The sequence below is a fragment of the Phocoena phocoena genome, chromosome 3 (genome assembly GCF_963924675.1).
Source record: "Phocoena phocoena chromosome 3, mPhoPho1.1, whole genome shotgun sequence".
Taxonomy (NCBI): Eukaryota; Metazoa; Chordata; class Mammalia; order Artiodactyla; family Phocoenidae; genus Phocoena; species Phocoena phocoena.
In genome coordinates, this window is record NC_089221.1 from 144,893,446 (window position 1) to 144,912,859 (window position 19,414).

A 19,414-nucleotide genomic window follows, 5' to 3' on the forward strand; every position below is an offset into this window, starting at 1 on the left:
AAGACCTTTAAGAGCGAGACTTTGTCTCTTTTGTTTACCACTAATATGTTCTGTGTCTAGAAAGTACCTGACATTTGGTAGATACTCAGCAGACATTTACCGAATGAATGAAAGAATAAGCTCATGAATTTTTTCTGGAAGCTGACACATTATAACAACTCCGTACATGCTTGATGTTGCACTGGGATTTCTCCCTCAGAAGGCCTTTCACTTCCTGATTTCCACACGCTAGACCCATCAAGGGCGTGGGGTAGAGCTGGAGACAAAGGGCAACCCTCTTGACTGGGGACCACCAAGCCACTCAGGCAGGACATCGTGGGGTGGCTTCACCCGGCAGGATCCTGTCCGCTTCTCATCTTATTAACAGAGTGGGTCAAGCTCCAGACTGACACCTCACACCACCCTAAACCACTTATAAACTCAAAATGGTCATTGATTAATCCACAGCGAGGGAAAACCCACATCTCCTTCTCAGTGTATTGTCTCTCTCAAGAGAAATCTATATGGGAAAGGAAGTTAAGATCAGAAGATCGCCCGGGAAGCAGAGAGTCAAAGCAAGGGGTGTGTTATTCCCCAATGCCAACCCTGTCCCTGTAGAATCCTCCCTGGTTAGAGGGAAGCGAAGTGCATGGGCCCAGAGTTGGACGGGCCTGGGTACAAACCCTCAGGCTACCACTTTCGCTGATTATGACCCTGGGAAAGTTCATTAACTCTCTGAGCTTCAGATTTTTCAGCCACAGATGATGATGGTAACTTGTACTTTATATGCTCCTTGAAAAGACTCAATGAAGTAATGAGGTTGTGAAGTGCCGAGCACCGGGACCCGCACTCGTCAGTGGCAAGTGGTGTCCCTTTATTCCCCCCAGTCAAGCAGGACGCACTCACTGCTGAGTTGACCCTGACTCTCTACTGCTCCACGGGGCTCTCCTTCCACGCCCCGGGCAGACCACCCCTCTCTGTTAACATACTTTTTTGAGCCTGAATGAGATTTCTCAGCCCTAGGATCCTTTACAGTTTCACCTCACATGCCTCTTGCATTTAAGGGGGATTCCGAAGATAACGTGTCACATTATGTGCCCATCCTACTCATGTCACTTTCTGGAAGTTATCTCACTTTTTTCATTTCCATTTCCTCCTCTTTGGAGGGCACCTTCCTGGGGTCTTTGCTCTACTGACTGCGCTGATCCTGGTGTAAACAGTAGCGGACACTCCCTCGCCGTCGCCAATTCAAGTGCCAATCAGAGGCTCTCGCAAGCCATACAGGACCCTTCTGCTACTATTTGAGGTTACTTTTTTTTCTTTTCTGTTTTCTTCAAGGTGACTTCTAACAACAACACTAATAATAATAGCCATCAGTTCTGGATCATTTACTATGTGCATTTACACATGATTTACACATCATGCGTATTTTTGTGCATTAACACCTATTAACACTCATGCTAAGTGTGATAAGTAATGTGATATGTATTCTCTCTTTTAAATCCCAACAACCCTCTAGGATAGGTACCCTTCTTGCCCTAGTTTCATAGATGAAGAAACTAAGGAATAAAGAGCTTATAATTTTTGCCTAAGATTATACAGCCAAGGGATAGGGCTGGATTCAGAGCCCACTGCCTTCACCACGCTACTGCCACATGGTTACCGGGCTGACCTGGTACTTTGGCCCAAGGAGGCCACAGATACTGCTGGAGGGCCCAACGTCCTCAAACAGGTAACCTAGTATAAAAGTCTGTGCCCTCTCCCTTGCTCTTGGGGGGTGTTCGCCTCCATGACCACCAGTGAAAAGAGCCCAGCCCTCACTCACTGACCTTGATAATGACAGTTATCCCAGGTGGCATGCGACTGAGGGGTTTCCTGGGGCTCAGGACTTTCAGGGCTAAAACCCAGACGGTCCCAGGCTAACGGGGACAGTCGGTCCCCCTAGTTGAGAGCAGAGACTCTGGAGCCCGACCTCACATCCTGGCTCCACCACTAACCAGCTCTGCCACTTTGGTCAAGTTACTTAACTTTTCTGTGCCTCCATTCCCTCTCCTGTAAAATGGGAATAATACTAGGGCCTACACCATAGGGTTGTTGTAACCATAAGTTAATGCAAGAGAGGCATATAAAAGAGTGCCAAGGCACACAGAAATGTCTAGTTGAGGAATTGCTGTTATTGTTGTCATTCTCTTAAAAGCTTCCTAAAATCCAGAGTTACAGTCCTGGGGCAGGTTCTTTGTCTAGCCCTTTTAACATCTAGAAAAAACAAACATTTAGTGATTTCCTCACATTTTCTAAAGTTGGGCTGCAAACAACAAAAGAATATACAGGGCAATTTATCATCAGCCTGATCTTAACAGCAGTTAAAAGGGAGCCATAAGCCTGCCGTAAGTAACAAGTCCGTGCCCACAGGCCTTTTAGGTGTTATTTGTATTTTTACGAGCCTCCTGTGGCTATAGGGATGCTCAGTGGGTGTAGAAATTGGATGGTTAAAAATAACAAAAAAAGAGATCAAAGCCCGAGTGCCTTTGTTCCTATTTCCATACCAGGGAGGTACCACATTCATTATTTGCCGGACAGCTGTGGGAGTGAGCAACCGGAGCGACAGCAACTTGATTATCCTCCAAGAACCAAATGAAACCATTGGGCTTTCTTATTATTGTCATCCCTGCCTTTGTGGAACTCTTGTTACCCTCTTCATCTACCAACATGCCTCTGTCCTCCCTCGCCGGCTGCTCTATCCTGTCTCTCTCAGTCAGGAGGGATCAGTTTATTTCAAGGTGAAAGGCACAGACTCCTCCAGCACTCATGCACCGCAGCCGGGCATCAGCTCAGTTTTAGACCCTGTACTGGAACCAACTGTCTCTTTTGCTTGGGGAGGTGTCATCCATCCAGGGGCTTGGGATGTGACCCGCAGGAATCTTTTCCCTTTGCCTGGCTGCCGAATCAAGGGCCCAGTGAAGCAGCAGAGGCACCACATGGTTTATTTATGCATTCATTCAACAAACCGCTTTCATGCCAGGTGCTGGGAAAACAGCCTGTACAACAGAGTCAGAGTCTTTTGCACTCGGGAGGCTTGGAGGCTCCCAGGAAGATGAGCGTTGAGGCTTCTCAACCTCAGCTACACAGAGGAACCACTTGGGGAGCTCAAGAAATCAAAATACTGATGCCTGGGTCTCATCCTCAGAGATTCTGATTTAATTGGGGGTGCAGCCTGGCGTCCGGATTTTTCAAGGCTCCCAGGCGATTCTAATGCACAGCCTATTGGAAAACGCCTGCTCTAAACAAAAGAGGAGTTAGAGTGATGGTGAGTGCTTCAGAAGGAGTAGGTGGTGCTGTGAAGTCATGTGATGGAGGGGGAACCTGCCTTCCTTTTCCCATACCGACAGAAATGATGCTGATCAGTGAGAGTCCTGGTGCGTCCAGGAAACATGCAGCAGTGACACCTGGATCCAAACTTACGTCACCTCACGGAAGCTCTGCCGTTTCTGTTGCTGCCGGGGTGGAGGGGCATGACTTCTGCCTTAAGATCAAAAGAGGAACGTTAGACCATGGAAAGGATCACTGCCCTTCCCAGCCCTCCCCCTCCCCCTCCCCCCCACCCCTATGCAAACCCTTAAAGACATACACACGCTGTTGAAACGAAGAGGAACATCTGCCTCTGGATTTTCCACAACTTCTCTGACAAAGCAGGGGCAGTTGTTCAAGCTCAGGTTCATGGCTGAGCGTCCATGCCAGTTTGTGCCTCTTCACCACTCCCTCCTGCTCACAGAGATGAGCTAGAGGACAAGCCTTGCTGTTTTCTGGGACCAGAATGCTTCTTTGGCAGTCAGTCTTCTCAAATTAGTTGGAGTTTCCCCCGGAGTGTCTCGAAACACCAGATTAATTTTTGAGCGTTTGTCACTGCTGTTCAGCAGAAACGGCCACCAAAGCCCCAGTGATCCCCAGCACCTCAGCTGTTTGCAAGTCTAAAGAGTTCTGGAGTGCAACGGCAGACTCTATTACATATTTCCAGTGTGTGTCCGTTCCTCAGTTCCAACAGTGCACAGCTCTGAGAAAACAGTCATGTTTCAAACAGTTGGGGGAGGGGGGTTCCCTCATTAAGTTAACAAGCAGAAGTACAATGCCGCCCAAAAGGAAGTCATCACTTACTTCACCTTCAACTCTCTTGTCCTTCAGAGTCACCCTCAGCATCAGTGGGTTTTCTGAAAACACTTCTAGTGACATTACTAGATTCTTGGCTGGTGGGCAAAGGGGAGTGAGGATTTCCTAGGATGTGATGCAATCACGCACTCAGGACACCCCAGAAGCCTCCATTTCTTAATTTGAAATAGGCTAGGCTCTTGTTTTTTTTTTTCCTGATCTGGAGGTGCGGCAAGAAAAAGTGGCCTGCACTTCAAACTATGCCCCCCCCAAAAAAGCCTGCCGCTAATTATAATATTTGCAATATCAAAAATTATATCAACATGAGCAACTATAAGTACTGCTCTCTACTGAGCATTTACCACGTGCTCAAGCTCAATGTGCGCGATCTTTGCCTTTCTCATTTCATTTTACCCCTCTGACATCTGTACAGAGTATCACCATCATCCCTCTTCATTCATTCATTCCGCAAACGTTGATTGCGTGTCTGTCATACGCCAACTATTCTTCTAGACACTGAGGATACCTCAGTGAACAAGAGAGGCAAAAATCCTAGCCCTTGTGCAGGTTGCATTCTGTTGGGAAGGACAAGAAATAAGATTTATTAGCAAGATACATAGTTTTACAGACGGGGGTGAAAGGTGAAGCTACCAGCTCAAGGTCACACAGACAACAAGAGGCAGATTCTAGGTTTTTTTTTTTTTTTTTTTTTTTTTTTTTGCAGATCTAGGTTTTAATCTCAGACCTCTGACTCCGAACTGGGTTAAGGTTTTCCCCTTGGTTCAGAAGAGCCTTCCTACAGGGGTGTAGTCCAGGCTGCAGTAGCTCGCCTAATGGTCTCTTGAACCTAGCAGGGACGTCTCCCTTCTCTGGCTTTCCTTGTCATCTGTCTGTGTTGACATGCAGCCTGTTCTGTGTTTTCACTTGCATTCCCATCTGGGTGTTGCCCTCTCTGCTTTTCTAAGGTGCGCCCGATGTTGAATGTTACAATCCTACTTCTCTTTCCACATCCTTTCTACCGTATTAGCCACTTATTTCTACCTCTCAATCGCTGCACATGGCAGAACGTTTCTTTTTTTTTTTTTTTTTTTTTTTATTTATTTATTTATTTATTTATTTATTGCGGTACGCGGGCCTCTCACTGTTGTGGCCTCTCCCGTTGCGGAGCACAGGCTCCGGACGCTCAGGCTCAGCGGCCACGGCTCACGGACCCAGCCGCTCCGCGGCATGTGGGATCCTCCTGGACCGGGGCACGAACCCGTGTCCCCTGCATCGGCAGGCGGACTCTCAACCCCTGCGCCACCAGGGAAGCCCCAGCAGAACGTTTCTTGATGCTTTTTTAGAAAAGCCTTTTGTGGCAAGTATAGCTTTTTTCAAGTACATTTATGCTCCCCTTTTTACTGTGCTGTAGACATTATTTTGCTCGTGCCTAATTTTTGTTGGGGCAGAAAGCCTGCCTATCTGGTAACTGTGTCGATGGATTTTTTTTTTTTTTTTTCCCCAGTCTTTGGAATCTTGTGTGTAGAAAAGTCTTGGAAACTGTTCCATCTTCACTCTGCCAAAGGCATTAGAGATGCTGATTTCAGTCAAAAGTCATTCGTTCATCCATCCCCTGACTCTGTGTCGAGCACTGGCAATCCAAGAGTAAACAAGATAGACGTGGTCCCTGCCCTGACAGGTTTACGTCATCACAGAAATGCCCAGAGCAGTTGTACACTGCACAGTTCTAGGGGCCCCATTCAAATGGCAGTTAATGACGATGTGTACCTTTATTACAACACTTTTCCTGCAGGTGACAATAAAATGTCTTAAGGAAGGGCTGCTACAAGGGCTAGCAAGCGTCAGGGAGTTGGCAGACAGTTGGGATTCAGTGTGGTGGATGGGATAGGATAGGGTAGGATAAAGGTACCATGACAGGTGGAGCTAGCCTTGATTTGGGAGCTTTGGAAAGGCTCCCTGGAGATGACTTGGGCGAAGGATGGGTTGAAGTTAGGCAGATAAGGAAAGGCCAAATGGCTTCAGTCTGAACAAAGCCTAAAGTGATATTGAGTTAGGCTGATGTGTTGACAACCAGTTCATGTAAGATCTGGAAGCCAGGGTAGGGACTTCAGACTTTGCCCCAGGGCCAATGGAAAGCTATAGAAGTATTTTCAGCAATGTCCAGAACAGAGAGAAATGGATGATGGTGCAAGACCGGAGGCAGGGAGACCAGTTAGATGGCTTTGACCAGAGTCTAAACCAGAGATGAGGATGGCTTAGGTTCACGTAGTAACAGTAGGGGTGGGAGTGGAGAGCAGATTCTAGAGATATTTAGGAAGAGCAGGTAGGGCTTCTTATAGTAAAGAGGAAAATTAGGCAGGACTTGGTTTTTGACCAGATACATGAGATGAGAGAGGAGGTGGGGGAGGGTAATTAACAGTGACTCCAAGGTTTCAGTCTCGGCCAGTGGGGTGTACATGCATGTGCCATTCGTTGATCAAGGAATCAGAGTTTGGGAGGGGAAAAAGATCAAGACACTGAATTCTGCTGAGTTTGAGATGCTTGTGAGTGAACAGATGGAGATGCTGAAATGCAAGTTGGAGTCCAGGTCCAGAGATCAGGGAAAGAGCTGAAAATTCAGGAGTCCTCTGTGTGCTTGGCTTTTGTTTTGTTTTTAATCCCAAATTTCTGCATCAGCTCTAATTTTTGTTAAGACAAAAAGCCTGCCTACCTGGTAACTGTGCCAACAGATATATTTCTCCTAGTGGTTGGAATTCTATGTGTAGAAAAGTCTTGGAAACTGTTCCACTTCCACTCTGCCAAAAGTATGGGAAGTGCGAGAGAACCATCCCAAGATATCACTGTTGCCCTTGAAAGTTCTCCCTGGGAAGAAGACTTAGATCTTTGAGAAAGAGGTCCCACTAGCTTCTCATCACTCTCGGAAGGGTCTATAGATGAGAGCCAGGCTGAAATGATACTGGCACCACCTGACTGTTTTCCATTCATTTAAGCACCTACTCTGTGCCTGACACTAGGGCAGGTGCTGGGATGCAACAGCAAACAGGGAAGTCTCAGCTCTCATGCAGCTTTAGGTCAAGGGCAGGCTTTCTCAACCTCAGCACTACTGACGTTCGGGGCTGTATCGTTCTTTGTTGTGGGGACTGTCCTAGGCATTTTAAGGTGCTGAACATCCATCCTCTACCCACCAGATGTCAGTAGCATCCTCCCCTAGATGTGATCATCAAAAGTGTCTCCAGACATTGACACATGTCCCCTGGAGGGAGGGATGGGGGACAGAATTGCCTCAGTTGAGAATCTCTAGTCTAGGGTCACGCTAGAACCTGAAGTCTCCAACAGCCAGCCCGCCACGTGCACAGAACCAGACAGCTGTGCCTAAGGCCTCCTGTATCGGTGGTCTCAGAGATAGGCACTCAAGGAAGGGGCAGTGCTAGCTAGCCTGACATCCAGAAGACTCCATGCAGGAGACCTCATGGATCCCAAAGTATGAGTCCATAAGCCCAATTCAACTCCAGTTACAGATTCCTCTCCAGAGAATAGCCACTACCTGATACCCATTTGCCCTCCAGACTAATTACTTCCTACCTTTTGTTTTCCCTTAAGTGGAGGCTGGCTTTGCACTTTACAAACACAAGGAACCACCTCCTCAGAAGGCCACCAGCAGAAGGAACTTGTGCTGGGGGGGGGGGGGGGTGGTAAGCTTGGGGTTGCCTAGCAACGCCACGCATTCGCCAAGGCTGCTTTCTTCCTCTTCGAGCTAAAAAACAAAGTCCCGTCCATTATTTCCCAGCTGCCCCAGAACTTCTCAGAAATTTGCGAGCTTCCCACTGTTTGTGTTTTCATCTTCCTCACACGATGTGGAGAAAACCCAGGACTGTGGTCTGTTTATCTCGCTTCAGTGGGTCAGGGGAGAAGGGGGGGAATCGAGAGAGAAAGAGAAGGGGGAAAAAAGCCTGGTTCAACCTAGGAGCCTGCACATTTTGAGCGCATATCTCTGACATGCTAGTATAGTGTTCTTCGCAAATTTGACTTTTATGTAGTGGACGTGGGTTTCCTACACAGTGAGGCTTCTGTTGAGACTTTGTGCATGATTTTGTTCAAACACGAGACCTCAAAGTAGCTAAATAACAAAGCACATATAATAGATACCGTGCCAGGTGAATGCTGGTAGGTCTGTCATGTAGTGTATTCTCTGTGATCCATTCCCTAAAACTTAACTGGTAGAAACTGTAAAGCTGGGGGTGGCTGGAGGTTGAAGATACTCTCTTTTCCTCGAGAATTTGTGAAATGTCCCTTGGGCTTTTCCTACTGAGTTGCATTTCGCTCCTGCAGAAATATTTGTGGCATTTCTCTGACACCCACTGGGGCTGGCCTCCCTTCCCAGCGCTCTCTCTCAGGGTGTAAAGGCGGAGAGTCACAGGTATTCCAGGTAGGGCTGTGGTCACCTCCTTGGTAAGGAAGGTATGGAAATGTGACTCTTTTTGTGAGGATAGGTATGGGGACAAGTTAAGTCTTTTTTCAGATATGCAAACACTGATGATTTGCTCACATCGTGGGTTTAGTGCCAGGTTCCTCAACTAAAGAAAAGATTCGCAGGTAATCATCTCCTCATTCCTCCTCTCAAGACAGCTCGTCTTCCTTCCGGAGACCTCTGCACTTGGCACGTCTCCTCTGTTGCTTACCTTGTTCTCCCAGGTCCTAACCCATGCATACCACATTCTGGAAAGGATGGGAGGGAATAAGCGTTGAGGAGTGAAACTCCTTAAAGAAGTAAATTTCAACTCAATTTCAAACCCTCCAGCCCTTTCTTCTCAGGAGGAGTCCTTTAAATTCCCACGGCTGCCACTTGCACAAATTAGGTTTATTCGCATTCTTGTAAGGGGTACTCCAGGGAAGAGAGGAAGGCTGCCAGGTGACGGCCTCTGGAACGCTGGAGAGAGAAGTAGGGGGGAGGTGCACACTTTCGATTCAGAAGATGTGGGCCACAAAGGTTTCAAATCAATTACCTCCATCATTACAAAGTGCTCCCTCCGCCATGGCCCAAGCTACCCTGCTCTTTGTGTAGTTTAAAAATAGATATAGAAAGAGATGGAGATAGAGATGGTAGCAGACGTCAAGACAGAATGAGAGAGAGAGAGAGAGAGAGATTCAGGAGAGTTATTTTCTGAGGACAATTAAATTAATGGTCTTAAAGGTAGTAGGGAAACATACCTAGGTCGCACAATGCTGTAAATTTCCTCGAAGTCATTGCCTTGTACAGTACACTTAAAACAGGTGAATTTTACGGTATGTAAATTACACCTCAGTAAAGCCCTTAAAGGGAAGAAAAATAAAAACGGATCTAGGAATTCTTGCCAGCAAGTAGGTTCTGTGAGTGTGGCCACATCCTACCAATCCTATGCTTCTCTCTACCTCTGATAAATGGCGACAGAGGCTCTGCCACAGAGACTCCCCATCTCACTATAGTGCCCCCAGCTCTTTCTCTTCCTTCCTCATCCAGGCTCTCTTTGCCCACGCTCAGGTCAGGAGAGTAATAGCTGCAATTGTTTTGGGTGCTGGAGCAATTAGGGAATGAGGTAGGCTGCTAATTTCACGCACACACCCCCCCAAAAGGAAAAGAAAACCACAAAATAGGAATCACTGAACCCCACTGCCGTCCCCCACGGGCATAGGCATCCCTCTGTCTTTTCCCGATTCATGGCACTCAGCACCTACTCTTTCCCCAGCCTTCTGATCCTGCATTATTTTAAAATCATGCCATAAATAGGTTGAATGATTGGCAGCCAACATTTTTAAGTGCCCCTTAAAGCGAAATACTACAAAAATATGAAAATAGCCCAGCAGAACCATCCAGCTCTTGGTCATAAGAAGCTCGTGCTAATCGCATGTAAATTTAGCTTTAAAATTCTGAAAGATGGGGGGCACTCTGCCTCCACCCTGGGTTGATAGGGAATTTTCTCTCTTCTGCAGAAGGCTCTTCTGAAAACAGAAAGAAAGAAAAGATTTTTCTTGAGGTAGCATCCATCCAGAGCCAGCGGGCTGGAAATAATGGCCTAGCTAGGTGTGTTGTAAGCTCAGGGCTAGTTTAGCTTTCCGGAATGTTCCCCACTTGGGGAAGGTTGCCTCAGACCCCTACGCACAGGTCAGTGTCATTGGGGATCCTCTGCATCTGGGCCCCTGCTAACGTCTTGCAACCGCACGAGTCGCCTGCTTCCCCGACTCTTCCCGAGGCAGGTCCGGGCCCCATTCTGCGGCTGGCCCAGCGGCCGCCCTGTGGCCTTGCTCCCCCTTTGCATGGCTCCCCTGCTGCCCCAGCGCGGCCTCACGTTCCTCCTTCTCATTCTCTCCATTTCTCCAACCAGATGGCTGCCCCGATTTGTGCAACGGCAACGGGAGATGCACACTGGGTCAGAACAGCTGGCAGTGTGTCTGCCAGACCGGCTGGAGAGGGCCTGGATGCAACGTTGCCATGGAAACCTCCTGTGCGGATAACAAGGATAATGAGGGAGGTGAGCGAGCGTCTTCTAACTCCCAGCCCCTCAAGAGCAGAGCATTGTTTATAGATGGTCATCGTGAGTCCTTTATCCTGAAAGACCTCCCCTCAGCTATTGTCAAATGTTGTTGTAACATTTCCTCTGAAGCAAGCACAGCGGAGAACGGGCATCCTTGGGCCAACGGTGTCTCCTGAACGGGGACTCCTGGAGACATGGGCCGGAGGCACTGGGATTGGATGCTGGCTTTGGTTTCTCAAGTACGCATTGCCACAGAAAGGTGGCCGGGCCCTGGCTTTGCCTTTGGGTGACCGTCCCTGCCAGGCCTTCCAGGGCAGGGAGTTACAAACAAATCTGTGCTGGTGATGACAGTATGTGCTCACCCTGAGCTAAGAGGTGGTAAGCAGTGCATCCCTTCATCCTTTCAGCCCTTTGAGATGTTACTTTTACAAATGAGGAAACCAGGGAAGGCCTAGAGAGCAATTAAGTAACTTTTTAAAGATAACTGAGTCACCAATAGTAAAATCATGACCCAAACCCAGCTCTGACTCCAAAGTCCATGTTCTACCCAGTGGTTGGCAAACCACAGCCCTTGGGCCAAATCCGACCCACTGCCTGGTTTTGTACCGGCCTGCGAGCAAAAGATGGTTTTTACATTTTTAACGTCTGGGGGGAATAAAACCTAAAGAAGGAGAATATTTCACAACACATGAAAACTATGTGGAATTCAAATTTCAGTGTCCAAAAGTAGAGTTTTGTGGGAGCACAGACACGACTATTCATTTATGTTAGTCCTGCTTTCACCCTCAGAGGCAATGTTGGTTAGTTGGCCGAGACGAAGCCTAAAATTTGCACTCTCTGACCCCTTACAGGAAGTTTGCTAACCTCTGTTCTGTACGCCTAGCTGAATTTTCCTGTGTTGTTTCCTGGTGGAGTGCTAAGATTCTGGGGCTAAATGGGGGTGCAGTAGCATATGGACCACGTGATTTCCTGAGAACACAGATTCATGCTCCCGTAACGTTAGTACCAGCTTGTCATCCACCCCTACCAAAATGACTAACTGGTCAGAATCCCCTCAGGGCAGAAGCTATTTCAGTGTATAAGAGGGTATGAGTCTGATTATTTAACAAAAATATGTATTGTCTTGTATGTGACAGTCCCTGGGCTCTGGGACTGTCAGCCCCTGCCCTCACGGCCCCAAGGGGTCAGTAAGCTTCACTGATGTCCAGAGTGAGGTGCAATCCATCGGGTTAAGGCTGAAAGTATCAGACACGCTATTTTTCTTTTTCTTCATCCTCCTGATAGACATTTTACACTTTCCATAACCTATGATTGCAGTTGTAACATGTCTACAATTCGTAAGTAAACAAATGTGCGTACGCTGATAGGAGTACACCAGTCAAAAAAAAAGATTATAGATTGATGCAGTTTACAGAGCTCCCATTCATTCATTTACCTTCCTGAAACAGAGCCAAAATAGAAGCCACTTTAATTCATTTTTGAATAAAGTGAGCCGTAACTCCATATACATTCTTTTCCCCAAGAGAGACGGTCAAAATTGCACTAGTTTTCCTGGTAATGGTCACTGTTTTTGCTTCCGGTCCCTGGTGGTTCCACCAAGCAAAGCGGTTGTTTACAGATCCACTCCTTCCTCTTCCAGAAAGGAGCTGCTGTCCTAGCTTTCTTCCCTGTCGCTGGTGCCAGCAGCTGAAAGCTTAGCAAACAGGCTGGAACGGTGCGCCCAGGGGAGGGGGACTAAGTCTCCCGCAGTGTGCCCTGTGCCACCCACTTCCCTCTCCACCAGCCCCACCCTGATCCCAGCTCCCACCGGAAGAAAACCAAATTCCTGAAGTGGTGGGGCTGGAGAAGGAACCCTGCAAGTCCCCAGCCTGAGGACGGCCCAAGGAGCACAGTTCAGGGCCCCTCCGGGCAGGCAGAGGCAAGAGGCACCCGGAGAGGCAGGGCACAAAAGCAAATGAGGCAGTGATTATGCTAAAGACAATAATGGCCTTGTTACGGGAACTATTAAAGCAACCTCCCAAGGAAGTAATTAACCACCAAGAAAAAAAGGCTCTGCACTGTGTTTATAAAAAGAAACTCCCAGTTAATTCAGAGCTGCTTGTGTCAGGTGAGAGGGGTAGGCATGGATTCTGTCTCACCTGCTGTAGGTAGGCAATTCACAATTGACTGAGGTCTTTTTTTGGAGGAGATTCCTCTGTGCAGAGTAGCCTTTTTTTATGGTTAATTACTCCCCTAGGAGGTGTGCTCAGCTCTTCGCTGTTTATTGATAAATATTAAAGTTGTTCCTCATCAACTGCAGATCCAATCCTGTAGCTCGCTAATTACATCACTGTTTTGTTTGTTTGGGGGGGGTGGGGGAAGTTCTGCCCCAAGCTCTGTCCTGCTTTTCCAGTTCTCAGAAGAGCTGTGTGGGTCTCTAAACGTAGCAGTGGGTGGGTAAGAGCAGCCGCCCAGGCCTGGGGAGCAGCTGCAGTGAACACATTTGTTATAAACCTCACGAATGGGGAAAGTAATAGAGCGCCCTTCCAAAGTGAGCTGGAAGAGGCAAATCATTTTTCCATCTAGGAGTGTTCTCCATTTTTTAAAAATCTCAAGTTTAAAGTGATAGTCTTTTTTTTTATATTTTAAACTGATATAAATATAGATATAAACATGGATATAGATATTCGAAGCCCATAACAGCCATTTTCAACCTGAGTTCCTCCATGAGACAAAGAAGCTCTAATGCCTACAGACGCTAGTAGTTCCAAAATGTTAGCTGACAGCAAAACCACCTGGAGGGCTTGATTACACACAGCTTGCTAAACCCTACCCGGGTGGATTCCGTAGGTCTGGGGTAGGATGCGAGAACTTGTATCGCTTGTAAATTTCCAGATTTCCAGCATGCTGATGCAGGTTCTCTTTGAGAGCCGCTGACCTAAGCCAGCCATTCTGTGGAATGAATGAACTTCTCTCCGATGCATCTAGAATGGTACTAAGTACCTTCCTTGAGAAACTTGGGAAATTTTTCACTGAACTACTTTCTGGATTTTCTGGTACTTAGACGAGCAACCCTGTTGAAAAAATATCCCCCCAAAACAATTTATGGATTCCTACCTTCTCACTCCCATGGCTTTCAAATTCTCCCAACACCCCCAGCCATATGACCACCAGCTTAAACTCAGGAAGCATTGGCTGCTTCTGAAGGGACAGACTTCACCTGCCATGGCCCCTGCGAAGTAGTAGAAACGGTTCGGACCGACGTGCCGGGGAGCAGACTGTCTTTTTAATAGTGAGAGATCTTTACTTGAACTGCTCACCCCAATTTGAAAAAGGAGAGACTCAAAGAAATATTTTTGCTACAGAAGACAAATACAAGCTCATTAAAGTCTGAGAATACACACAACATGTAGATCAAGTGACAGGCGGATAATATCTCATTATCACCACCAAGACAGAGGTGTGAGATTTAGTTCATCACAGCCAGGGGTAGGAGAAAGGGTGTAGATTTTCTCTCAAAGTGGAAACCTCGAGGTGGGGAGGCGTTGGTAGGCTCTCTGGCCTGGAAAGACAGTCCTTATTCCTTCCCTCCACCCTTTTATCACCCAGAACTTGGCGTCAGGAGCCCCAGCCCTCTGTCTATAGAAGCCCAAGGCTCCCATCATTGTGAGCCAGCCTGGGAGCCCGTCTGAAGCTCCCATGGAATCCTATCAGATGCTGTCTCCAGTCTGTTGGCAGAGGCCCGGAGGTGGAGGGGTGGGAGATGGCCCTTCCGAAGCTGAGCTTATCCACGAGTCGCCATGCCCCATGTCCTTCCTGGCCACACTAGGGAGTTGTCTTTGTTTCCCTCTGTTCTGTTTCAGCACAGCTCTGAAAGTTAGATGCTTTGCTCCTTCTCATGTCACTTCCCTGATTGCTGAATAGGTGACACTGCAGCATCATATAGTTAAGAGCCTGGGCTCGGGGCTCAGTCTCTGTATCCCACTTCTGCACGTCAGTTTACCCCTCAAAGTCTCAGTTTTGTCGTCTGTAAAACTGGCGTGGCAATGCCACCTGCGTGAACAGGGGTGAAGTTTCACTGAGAAAATGTGTGTGATATGTTTTACAAGGTGCCTGGCTCATAGGATACCCTCCTGTGTTGGCCGCTGCTAGCTTTAACGTTATTAGTATTAATGTTGTTGTTATTGTCTAGAATGGATGCTGAATCCACAGAGATGGCGCCTAACCCATAATTTTCCCACAGGACAGAAGCACTGAGATTCTAACCAGTGCTCGTCAGACTTCAGTGTTGCGTGGCCACACTGGAGAGCTTGTTTAAAACTTAGATTTGTAGGCCTTGGAGATTCTGATTCATTAAGTCAGATATGGAATCTAGGAATCTGCATTTTTATCAAGCACTCCAGAGGATTCTGACACAAGTGGTCTGCTGACCACATTTGTAGAAAAACTGGTTCAAATGATGGTTTCCCCTGGGTGGGCTGACCCGGCCCAATGTCATGGTGCCTATTCCCAGACCTCCACCCCTGGAATTTCCAGAACACAAGAGGAGTGAAGTGAAGAAAGGGGAATTTTACTTCAAGTAGAAAGAAGTAATTGGAAAAATATACACACATTTTCCTGTTTAGTTTCTGAGCAAATAACTTTAGTATGTTTTAGAAGTGCTCTCCATTCCTGGCTGGAGAGGTGGCCAATGTTTGTCTCAAAATTTAAAAATCCTTTAACTCTCTGTCATTAGGGTGTGAATCCATCCATCCATCCATCCATCAGCCATTCATTCATGTTTTAACAAACATTCGTTGAGGGTTTACTAAATGTTAGACATTAGTAACATTAGGCCTTTGGAAATACGAAGACAGGCATGACACAAAGTGTCCACAAAGAGAGCTCACTGAATCCATCTGAAAAGACAAGATGTATAAACATGGTGGTATTATTATTACAATCTAGTGTGTGAGGGCAGACGGGGTAGGAAGGGACTGTCCCGGAGCATGGGTGTTGGCTGCAGGACAGGAAAGAAAGCCCGTCGCAATCCTAAAGCCCAGGGTCTTCAGCCTTTCTCCTTGTCTCCCTCAATTCCACGGATCTGTGTGATCAGGAGCCCCTGGTAGGGGCTGTTCCATCCACCAGCAGCATCGGCATTTCTCTCTCTAAATTAAGGACTTCAGTCAGGCTGCTCTTCAGAACGGAATTTCCCAGCCCACCTTCATCTGTGAAGCTTGATTCCTTGTTTTCCTCCAAAGGAGGCTGCCCTGGGTTAAGAGATGTGGATGCTGGCCTGAGCTCAGGGCACTCCAGCCAGGTCTAAATGAGGAGAAATAACACTGGAGTCTGTCCAAAAGCACTTGGAACAGATGAAACCCACTCCTCACCGACTGTCGCCTCCCCCTCTCTCCCCATCCCATAACCATCCAAATTGCCTTGACGTGATTCAGGGATGCTCTCCCGGCATTTATCTCAATTGGTAATTAATAACTCACCTTGTCTGTGCGTTTAGCAGAGCCAAGCTCGGGACTTCAGGGACTCTGGAAGAGTTATGGTTCACAAGTCCAAATAGTCCCATTTCGTCATCTAGTGAGAGGGAAAGCTTGGTGAACCCATTGTAAATGCCTTGATTAATGTGTGCAAATCATGTTGATGGATGGGTTGGGTGGGGGACAGCTTAAAAGTGCAACATTGCTCTATTAATTGGGTTGGAGAAGGATTCCCCTTGCAGTCCAAAGACCTTGTGGGAAATGTAACTGGAGCCATAAATGATTAGCTCCCAGAGAGGAAAGCAATATATCTAATGCTTAGAAGGAAAACTTGACCTAGAGGCCACTGCCACCCGGCCAGGCACTGGGGCTCTCTTCTTTGGGAGGGAAGCAGAACTAGCTGCAGCTGAACTCCTAGAGGACCACGTGGCGACAGGGGGCTGTTATTATTATTCAGGATCTTCCAGTTGAAATAAGATCTTTGATTTCCTAGGCGCATTGCATTAGAGAATCTTCTGTTTAGGAGACTGAGAATTGGGGGTTCAGTTTTCTGTTATTCTATTGTGGTTAAAAAAAAAAGATAGAATCCATTCTCCGTTGCATATAAAAGCTATCCTCGGGCTTCCCTGGTGGCGCAGTGGTTGAGGGTCCGCCTGCCGATGCAGGGGACGCGGGTTCGTGCCCCGGTCCGGGAAGATCCCACATGCCGCGGAGCGGCTGGGCCCGTGAGCCATGGCCGCTGAGCCTGCGCGTCCGGAGCCTGTGCTCCTCAACGGGAGAGGCCACAACAGTGAGAGGCCTGTGTACCGCAAAACAAAACAAAACAAAACAAAACAAAAACGCTATCCTCAGTAAGATTTCAAGAGCGCTGTGCTGGGCTTCGGAGGCACCTCGATCACGGGAATAGGCAACCAGCGGTATCTCTCTGCTGCTCCTCTTGCCCATGTTCTCTGTGCCTCCACACAGCAGCCAGAGGGATAGTTTTACATTGTAAGTCAGATGATGTCATGCCCTCTAAGGGCCTCTCCTGTAGCTAGAATCAAAATCAAATGTTTCACCGTGCCCTAGAGGGCCTGCTATGATGGGTCCCCGCCTTCTCTCTCACTGTGTCCCCAACAGCCTCTGTAGCAGCTCTGCTTCATCCACTCTGGCCAGCCTTCCCATCCTTGTACAAGCTAAGCTTCATCCTCCCTAAGAGCCTTTGCTGGTCCAGGGCCAGCAATACTCTGACCTGGACATTTTGCACGACTGGCTTCTTCTACTCATTCTTAGGTCCAGCTCAAAGGCCCCAAAGAGGCCTATCTTGACCTGGAAGTTTCACCTCTCTCTCCCATCATCCTCTGTTGTTTCCTTCACAGCAAATATCACGCCCCTAAATTACCCCTTCTTTCTTCAATGTCATCTGTTTCTTCACACCAGAAGTGCAGGGTTTATGAGTCTACCTCTTCATAGTTTTTCCATTTCCCAGATAAGGTACCTCAAGAAGGTCATGTTCAAAACAGGCCTTTCCGCTAACCACTACAACATGCTGCTTTTCTACCTTAAAGCCAGCATCACATTTCTTCTACAATACTAATGAACTTTGGAAGTTGTTTCTGAAGGAGGTTCAAATAAGTACAGAATGTGTGCTGTCGCAAAAAGGTCTTCGGAAAAATCACCTCCAAGGTAAAACTTTCCCATAGTAAGAAACTTTCCCCTTTCACAGTAAATTTATTTGACCGTGGAATTTGTCGTTCATGAGTTTACCTAACATAGCACCTTCAGTCTTTTCGAATCAAATCTTTAATAGTTTAAATGGTTATTAAGTGTCTCTTAAGGGATTATATATTTTTCCCTGATTAGATAACAAATCAAATATTCATCATAAAATTGTAATTAAAATGCATAACCTGCAAAAAAGAGTTAATAATTTAAATCACCGAGGACTTATTTTAGGGAATTAAAGGATCGAAACACAGGTTTAACTGGTGGCAGAGAGGTAACATTTGTATCATTCTGTTGGCTTCCTCTCTTTTTGCCTTGGCCAGAGAAACCATCTAGATGACAGAGATTACCCTCTTGGTTTCCGTGACCAGCATCTGAATGAAGGTTCAAGGGCCCCGGTGCCATGATTAGCTCTGTGGCTCCCACAGTCCTCCCCTCAGTCCAGACCAGTTGCTCCCTACAGAGGATGACCTTGCTTTCCGGGGGGACATTGTCAGTGTCTGACATTTTATGAGTCACAACAAGGAGAAAGAGAGGAGGTGCTGCCGGCATCTAGTGGGTGGAGGCCGGGGATGCCGCTAAACGTCCTGTGTGCACAGGACAGCCTCACCACAAAGAATAGTCCAGCCCAAAATGTCAGTCATGCCAGGGCTGACAGATCTGATGTAGACACTAGCATCTCCCAGGAACGTACCTGAGGAGCTGGACGGTACCAACACAGGGAGTGTCCTTTGGTTCGATGTCAAAGGCCCGATGCATGGACCACTTATTAGAGGCCAGGCCGGTGCTCAGACGTTACCAAACTGCCCAAATAAATCATGGCAATAGCCCATGAGAGCCCTGAGAGCCTCTTATTATCCTTTACATAGAAGCAGAAACTAAGGGCCGGAGAAGTGAAGTGGCTTACCCAGGTCCCCCAGCTAGAATGTAGCCAAGTCAGGGTTCAGGAAGCAGGTTAAGAGCCCTCCTTGTAGGCCCCTCGCAGCACCTGAGTTTCGTGTCCGGGATCAGAGCAGGGCAGACCTCCTTAACACCCTCAGCCCCTCAGCAGCACGAATTCTGCAGCATTCTGAAAAATAGCCTTGGTGTTAGCTTCCCCCCCGCCCCCCGCCCCGCTCCCCGTTTTGGATCTGGAGTGCATTTTTGCCACAAAGTACTTCTGCAATGGAATGCCGGCGGGGGGGGCCAGCGGGGGAAAGTGGAGCAGTTGGACTTTAAATAGCTAGGCGTTCTCCACACTGCAGCGAGAACAGCTGCCCCAAAGCCTGTGCTCTTTTCTTTGACTTTCCATCTTCTCAGCCACGAGCTTTGGGGGATTGGAGAGGGGCCAGAATTATGCGGCCAAATGTGAATCCAAAGAAAACTGCAAGGTGTCCCCCAAAGCTCTGTGCCCAGTGCTTCCGTATCTCTCCACACACAGCAAAATCCAAGCCTCTTCCAGGGAATTCCCTCCCTTTGCAATCCTCAAGGTATTTCATCCTTGATCTGCCCAGCCAGTACTACCAGCAGTACCCATGGGTAGGGCCACGCACTGAGGGACGCTATGTCTTCATGAGATAGGGAGATCATGGAGCCCAGGAATGTCAGATACAGAAAGGCTGAAATATACAGTCTTCAGCAGCGGCAAAA

At 47.7% G+C, this 19,414-nt stretch overlaps 1 protein-coding gene across 2 annotated transcripts in view; it reads left to right on the forward strand.

Annotated features, from left to right (window-relative positions):
* The window catches only part of TENM2 (teneurin transmembrane protein 2), a 990,950-nt gene that overhangs the window by 853,920 nt on the left and 117,616 nt on the right, over positions 1-19,414 (forward strand). For both annotated transcript variants that reach the window (XM_065874146.1, XM_065874147.1), the window contains exon 13: positions 10,482-10,628. In XM_065874146.1, coding sequence (XP_065730218.1) covers positions 10,482-10,628 — 147 coding nt within the window. The remainder of the gene's footprint in view (positions 1-10,481; positions 10,629-19,414) is intronic.